Source organism: Merops nubicus, unplaced genomic scaffold (genome assembly GCF_000691845.1).
Source record: "Merops nubicus isolate BGI_N331 unplaced genomic scaffold, ASM69184v1 scaffold32368, whole genome shotgun sequence".
In the NCBI taxonomy this organism is placed as follows: domain Eukaryota; kingdom Metazoa; phylum Chordata; class Aves; order Coraciiformes; family Meropidae; genus Merops; species Merops nubicus.
This window is the reverse complement of record NW_008628240.1, coordinates 1-7,599: the sequence shown is the minus strand read 5'-3', so window position 1 is coordinate 7,599 and position 7,599 is coordinate 1. Positions and strand designations below refer to the sequence as shown.

Below are 7,599 nucleotides of genomic sequence, written 5' to 3'. Positions count from 1 at the left end.
CGGGGCGAAGGAGGGCAGGAAGGCAGGCCCGGGGCACCCCGGTGACAGGAGCGACTGGGGGACCCCCTAAGGGTGCGGGGGGATATACGACTCTGAGGGACCCCTGAGGGTGGAGGAGGGGGCAACGGGCCTGGGCGCGCTCGGGGTATGGCGGGGGCCAGTCTACCGGGTGTCTGGCGGTTTCTGGAGGGCACGGCAGGGCACGGCAGTTCGCTTCCGTTTCCCCCCTGGCGGTGGGCAGCGGTCTGTGGTGCCTCCCCAGCTGCCGGGGGGCGTGAGGAGGGGTATCCGCGCCCCCGCAGGGATCTGCACACTGGTGGCTTTGCCGCAGTGAAGAGCTTGGGAAGCTGCAGGGATTGAAACGGCTGTCCTGCTGAGCACGCCCGCAGAGAGTGAAACTGGGCTGAGGCAGTATTTGTAACTGACTGAGAAATGAACCTGGCACCTGCTGCACCGCTGCCCTTAGAGGTCATTGACCAGGTTCGTTGCCATACGTTCTGATTCTGCTAGGGTGGGGGATTATTTTAAATCTTGTGATTTGTTTCAGAGAGCAGTACAGAGGGAGGGCATGCGCATGGTCAGCCTGTGGTGATCCTTCTAGGGTGGGCAGGTTGCCAGGACAAACACCTGGCCAAATACAGCACAATCTACAGCCAGAAGGTGAGTCGCTTGTTTATATTTTCATGACACTGGGCTACAGCTCTCTGAGAAACTTACTTCTTTTCTACATACTGTTAAAGTCACTCCAAAGCCTTGCTCTGAAGAGTCACTTTAAGTGAGAGGTGAGCTCTCTCTTGTCATTGAAAGCTCCTTGTCTCTTGGAGCCCAGGCAGCGTTATCTAACAGTTGCTGATGTCATCGTTGTACGTGCAGCTGAGACAAAAATACTTCCTTGGATAGACTTTCTGCTGTTTTATGAATCACTGGGGTATTTTAAGGCTTTTAAATTTGTGTGATTATTCAAGAGTGACGTGAGCTGTGTTAACTTTCCAAACAGATAAACACCTGTGGAAAGATTACGTGTTTACTGGTCTCTAATAGGCCACAGCACAGTCTTGGTGAGGTCAGGCTGAGGACTGGCAGAGCACGTCAGCATCTGTAATTTCTTTGGCTTATCTTTCCTTTTAAGATGATTCATGTAAGTGTTGTAATTCAAGTTAATTCTGTCCCGTCCATGAAGCAGGCACCCTATGGTAGTCATACGTGTGCACTAGCAGCTCCTTGTGTTTGAGCTAAGGAGGTCTGTCCAATAGCTGGTTCCCAAAATTGTATTTTCCTTTTGAATACTGTATTTTGCTGGAATGACCCCAGCTTGTTGTATGGGGACCCAGTGGAATATCAGACTTTTTTTTTTTTTGTCAGCTTATGGGGATCTTGTATTTATCCAAATCTGTTTCAACTATAGGTGGCAAAGTTTTTACAGTAGCAAGTCAATTGTTAATGTGTAATCCAGTGCAAGAGTCATGAATTGGCTTGTTCTAGTAAAGAATTAATTGTTAATGGACTGTTGCAACTGAGATACTGCTGAGCAGAGGAGGAGTGCGTTACGTGGCACCATGCCAGCTTCTTTGAAAGTACTTTTCTATCAGAAAGGTGATAGGAATGGGAAAGGAGAGAAAGGGCTTTCTTAGCTCCCTAATGAGGAAGTGTCTGCAACTGTGGCAAGACGGGACAGAAGACTTTAGGAACTTGATATTCTCTTCTTCCTCATTCACTGTTTAAGGAGCTCTGGGCTGTGTTGGTGGCCTTGCGTCAATGTGTAATGTCAGTGAGGTTTGGTGATAGAAAAGATTGAAAGCATTTGTAAATATAGTTCTGTCTGCTTGATTTAGAAACTCCTCCAAGGTCCTGTTTCCCAGCCTATGCCTAAATGCAAGGCCTTAAATGCAAAGGCGATAGCTTAGGTGTTCTGAATCCCTGAACCAGTGCTCTTCGTTTGCACAGCTGGAGGATTTCAGAAGGGCTTATGAAATTATGTCAGTCATAGAGACAGCTGCAAACAAGTGCTGCCCAAGGACAGGAAGGAGTTTCTTTTCCTCCTTATGCTTGTTTCCATGTCATGAACTAGATGTGTACCAGAGCAGGCCCTTCTTACCAAAATGGCTGATGCTGAAGGTGTGTGGATCGGGAAATGGTTTTCTGTTCCTGGGTGAAGACTTAACAGTCGTAAAAGCTTGGGTAGCACTGTTCCCCAGGCCTAGGCCAGTCAGCACAGGACCGGAAGGGATCTCAAACATCTTCAAATCCAGGCCTCTGCTACTGCAGAAACCTTTTCATAGTCATGTGTGCTGTGGTTATTAATACAATCCTATTCATATTGGTGCCTTGCTGCTGATGCTAAAGGCTTTCCTCTGGCCCTCTGTTGTCCGTTGGAAACCTGTCCCAAATATTCACATTCTTTGTACTGACGCTTGCCCACTCCGTGTAATTTACAGCACAGCCTAAATGCGTGTGGGGTCTCTGTCTGTTCTTAGGGGTGCGCCGTCATCCGCTACACGGCCCCATGGAGGATGGTATTCTTCTCCGAGACCTTTGGCATCAGATCCCTCCAGACCCCGGCCCGGCGACTCTTAGAGCTGCTCTTCGACTGCAGCGTGGAGAACAGACCGGTTCTTTTTCACGTTTTTAGCAACGGTGGTGCCATGCTGTACCGTTACGTCATCGAGGCGCTCCACACTCACAAGCCGTTTAAGAACATCCAAGTAGCAGGCACCATATTTGACAGTGCCCCTGGCAGAAGAAACTTGAGAGGAGCCCTTCGTGCCTTGGCAACTGTCTTGGCGTCCACGAACGTGCTGCTGAGGTATTTCCTCCTGGTGGCTTTTGCGACGGCGGCCGTGGTGCTGCGGACCCTGCTGTACCCGCTGACCCGCCTCGTGCACCAGAGCCACTACGACGCCCTGCTGCGGGCGCCCTCGCGGTGGCCCGAGCTCTACCTCTATTCCCAAGCCGATGCCATCATCAAGGCCAGCGAAGTTCAGCACATGGCCGATGCCCGGCGGCAGCTCGGGGTCGCCGTGAAAGCTGTGGACTTCTCGGATTCGGCTCACGTCAGCCACATGCGGGTGTATCCCACCTATTACAGCAACCTCTGTGCGGCTTTCCTGTCTGACTGCGCCGGGGGCTCTCCCCCTTAGTCGTGCCATGACCTCCGGTATTGGCCCCTGCTTTCCTCGGCTCTGTAGGAAATGTCACCCCCTTGCCTTTGTGGCATTGGACGGAGGAAAGTGGAGACAACACAGCTTTCTGTTGGCTTGTTTGTCGCTACGTACAAGCCTGAAAGCCTCCAGGCTGGCCTTTGGGTCAGACACCTTATAGCAGAAAGTAGCTATGGATTAATTTAAAGTACTGAAGATGAAGTCCTAACAGGGTTGAAGTGCTCTACCAAGGTGTCACAGACCAGAATTTCACACAAAGTGTTATTTGCTTCTTCCTGTCTCCTATTGTTTTCTGCTTTCCATGTTGTCTCCTTGTCCCTGATGTCTGATGTACGTGTTCTGTTGCCTTGAGCAGATTTTACAATACAACTCTTCCATGTCTTTATTGTTTCTTTCCTATCTGCCGTTTCTTTTATCTCGCAGTGAGCAAACAAGCAACTCTGCAGGTCTTTCTCTTCTCTTGGTACTCCTCAGCTCTCATTAGACTCCTTGCTGGAGATCAGGCCCAGAAACCAACTGTAAGAGCTGAAAAAGGTGTGTGCAGGGCAATATGACCAGGCTGTCCTCTGGTTCCATTGAACAGCTGAGTCAGAGCAGTCAAAGCTCTGATCGTTGGTGGGAGCTCAAATGTTTGTGCTGAGTTTTGTGTTCTTCAATCAAAGGATTTAAGTTAACCTTTTTGCATGTGTCTTGTGTTTTGTTTCTCTTCCTTCCAGTCGTGTGTGTGTGTTCTCCCAAGTCGTTTTGCTTTATTGGAGATCTGCTCATTTATTATTGTGTGTCTTTGACCACCTTGTGTTGTGGCTGTGGAAGTGGAGGGGAACTGCCACAGCTCTAACCCAAAAGACCTCAGAAACAGAAAGGTGGAACTGCAAAAATGAAACTGTCTTTTGGAGCTATGATTTATACCGGTGTTTCTTAAATCACTTCCAGCCCACAAATGACCATGAAATTCAATGTTTCTCCCCATAACGTTCTCTTCAGATGATCAGTCTTTGCTGCCTGTTCAGCATGTAGTAGTAATACAAGAAATTAATTCCCTCCACTTAGTGAAAATGCAGCTTATTGCACTGCACTTCAGCTGTGTTGGGTTTGTTGTTTATCTTGGGGGCAAAATGGGGAATACAGAGAGAGGAGACCCTGCTAATATGTTTATGCCATGTCACAGCGTTGCAAGCCAATTGATTATGTGATGGCCAGGATTAACCAACTTTAAGTTCCTAGTCAAAAATTGCCAGCACCAGGCTCTGGAGAGATGTGATATGGGCCCATTTGAACAAGGGGCTGCTCGAGGACTTTTACTTCTTACATTTGCTGCCTGTGGACTGCTGTGCTTGTCTTGCCCACCCTTGGGGTGCTGTTAGCCACAGTTACAAATTACTTGTCCTGAATCGAAGCTCCGAGAGAGAGAGGTCTCTTGGGAAGTGCTAAAACCATTGGGAAGCTTAAAACAAGAACCTTGACACCCCTGGAAACACGGGGTGAGGTGTGGTCTGTGGCCAGCACAACTGTTTTTAACTGTTTTCAGGCTGGTGTGACACTTTGTTTAAAGGAAAGAACAACTCCTGTGTTGTGCATGGCTTTAAAGAGTGGACTGGGGTGTAAAAGATAGGTGAGGATTAACTGAAAAGGAACTGATAACCTGCTTTGTCTTAATATTTTTTTTTTTTTTTTAAAGTGAAAACTGTCTTCACGCCCAGGAGCCCTTGTTGCTTGGGGTTCAGTCTTCTGTAGGCGGGATCCTACCCTGCAGTCAGACAGCCTTCAGCCTGCTGATTTTCATGAAGAAATTCTTGTTCTGAGGGTTTGGACCTCTAAAATTGAGGTGTGGTCCCCTATCTCCAGAAAGCACATCGGAGATCTCCCAGCTTTTAAAGCAGGGCCCTGTTTTTTGCTGTCGGTGTGGTGACTTCTGAGCTGTGACCTGTTTGCCTGCCTGCCTGGAGAGCTGGGTTGTGTCTCCTGAGCAGCCAGCCTGTTTGTGGCACTGTGAGAAATCTTAGGGAGCAGGGGTGATGAAGGTTATTTAACTAACACTCTCATGCTGGTTTCTAGAGGTTCAGTATTTACAGAATAGTTAAACACTCCATAATATACACCTCTGGATTAATACTGTTGTGCTGGGCTGGGAATCTGCTGTTCCTGTTTATTGCCATCCATTCTGAACTTCTCTTTGAGGACTTGGGCTGTTGTGGAGCATGGCTGGCAGGAGCTGGAGCTAAACCTTTTGTCCCTTTGCAACTGGACAGTGAATCTCCCTCGGAGAAGAGCCTCACGTGTGTCAGCTCCACCTTCCATCCCCTCCCTGCTGTGGGATTGCTGCTTCCTCAGCTCAGTCCAGCTCTGCTCCGCCTCCCTGCTCTCCAGGGTGGTGGGCAGGGAGCCAGTGCTGCTGCCAGAGAGCCACAGTTGGAGGTGCCTTGTGCTACACAAGCAGGACATGCCCACGGGCTTGTCCACTGCTGCAAAACTGGCTTGAAATTCAGGGCTGGTTTGTGTGTGCACATCTCTGAGAAGCAGAGAGGCCTCGAGCAAGCCGGTGATTTACAGAGGTCACCAGCACAAATCCTCTGCGTGGGTTGTGTTTTCTGTGTCCCAGCAAGTTTTAACAATGATTACGAGCAGTGTGTTAAATGTGTGATATATTGCTCTCCTCTTTCCTGTACATCATGTCTGCTTGCACCCCCCCCCCCTCCATTCTGTCCTCTTTATTTTTGTTACTTGAAACAGAAGGTTAATAACTTGGAACCTGAAGGCACATGGCCAAGAACTGATCCAAGCACTACTGGATTTAAAAAAAAAAACCAAACAAAACAACAAACCAAACCAAAACACAAAAAAAAATCCAAACCTGCCTCAAACCTTTAATCTTTGCTAAACTGTCACAGTTTGATGCAGCCTATATTCCTAAAGAGCTTCACCCTAAACACTGCAAGCCAAAGGTTGTGAAATCTTGGCAAATCTCCAAGATGATCTGTGGGAGGGATATTACAGATCCACTCTCTGGGAGGGAAAATGCAGCAGCCCTGGACTTACCTTGTGGGTGGGGAGTGGGATGTGGCACTGGAGATCTCTGTTTGGGGAGCCTACATCTTGTTTTCCTACAGCCCAGCCCTCATGTGCAGCCAGTGCAGTGAAACACCAGCCCAGGAGGGAGAGGGGGATGCCCAGGGGACGGCTGCTGCCATTGCCAGCACAAGAGCACAAATTAACCTCCTCGGCAACAGAAGCCTTTTGTGAGTGTCTCCCGTGAGGGAGCTGGCTGCCAGCTCGTTCCCCTCTGCTGCCTTCTCTTCCCCAGGCGGCAGCAATGTTACAGAAAGGTTTTTAAAAAAGAAGAAAAGCCACTTAGTGGTCAGGGTGATGGTGTGCCTGGGCTGGAGGGTGTGTAGCTGCTGCTGACAGGAGATGGGAGGGTGCCCGTGCAGCCAGGGTGTCCTGTGGGCAGTGGGAGAGGCTGTGGCCAGAGGCAAAATCAAGCCCAGCCAGGGGCTGAGTTTTGGAGCAGGGGGAGCATCTTCCAGAGTGAGTAATTCAAACCAAATCCCTGGACCAAGACTGATCTGTGTCCATGCCTCATAAAGGTGTTTTGAAACAAGTCTCCTGTTGCTTTTTGTGTGCTGGGGCAGTAAACTGTGCATGAGCCCAGGCCCCACCTTTGTACGTGCTGGGAAGCTGCAGGCAGACATACAAACCTCTGCCACTGATGGAGAGATGTGGATGGCCTGAGACTGAAAAGAGCAACCTGACCCTGTGTGCTGCTTCCTAGAAGCAGGGGGGGGCATCAGGCTGGTCTCCATCGCCCCGCGGAGGTGAGGGAAGAGGGAGCTGGCAGCGGGGATGCTCCAGCCCAGGAGGGAGCCGCGTTCCACGAGGTGGCAGCAGGGCCCCTCTTTCCTGCGGGGAGACATGCCTGCTTTAGGTGACAAGCGGAGCAGATCCTGGAGAAGACCCCAATAGCGTGAGTCAGTCCAGTGCTCCTGCATGCCTGAGAGCATCCCTGGCAAAAAGTCCACTCTCCAGGCAAGGAAAAAGACCAGCAACAACAAACTCTGATGGTGAGAAGTAGGGATCATGTGTTAACACAGAACAGCACCTACCCCTAGAGCTGCCTGTCCCTGGAAGTTGTACTAGATGTTATTTCTCAGCTTTAACAGGAATAGCTGTCCTGTCTGCACTGGCAGGTCAGGCTGCATCACTTCCCTTTCCATCACCCTGAAAGGGTGATTTTTAAAGCCGGTCTGTACAATACTGTGTTTATTTCTGGCAACCCCATAAATCAGGATGGTGGAGCTTCCCTGGGGTTCCCCATAGCACCCCAGCCCTGGGAAGAGAGTGGAGCTTAGTTCTGTTGTCCAGACAGGCTGGCTGGACCCCCTGGCACACAGGGCTGGGGGCTCGGGGGCAGTTAGGATACCACAAATGGGGGCCAGAGCCTCTA

The 7,599-nt window shown here is 50.0% G+C and overlaps 1 protein-coding gene across 1 annotated transcript; it reads left to right on the top strand.

The window, feature by feature from the left end:
* The first annotated feature begins 555 nt into the window (after positions 1–555).
* On the top strand, positions 556–3,137 carry TMEM53 (transmembrane protein 53). Its single transcript, XM_008946602.1, has 2 exons — positions 556–660; positions 2,475–3,137. The coding sequence occupies exon 2, from the start codon at positions 2,511–2,513 to the stop codon at positions 3,135–3,137; it is 627 nt and encodes a 208-aa protein (XP_008944850.1). The 5' UTR covers positions 556–660; positions 2,475–2,510.
* The last annotated feature ends 4,462 nt before the right edge of the window (positions 3,138–7,599 follow it).

Bases quoted from the DNA above. Each gene is read 5' to 3' on its own strand.
- TMEM53 (XM_008946602.1), top strand. From the start codon at position 2,511: ATGGTATTCTTCTCCGAGACCTTTGGCATCAGATCCCTCCAGACCCCG.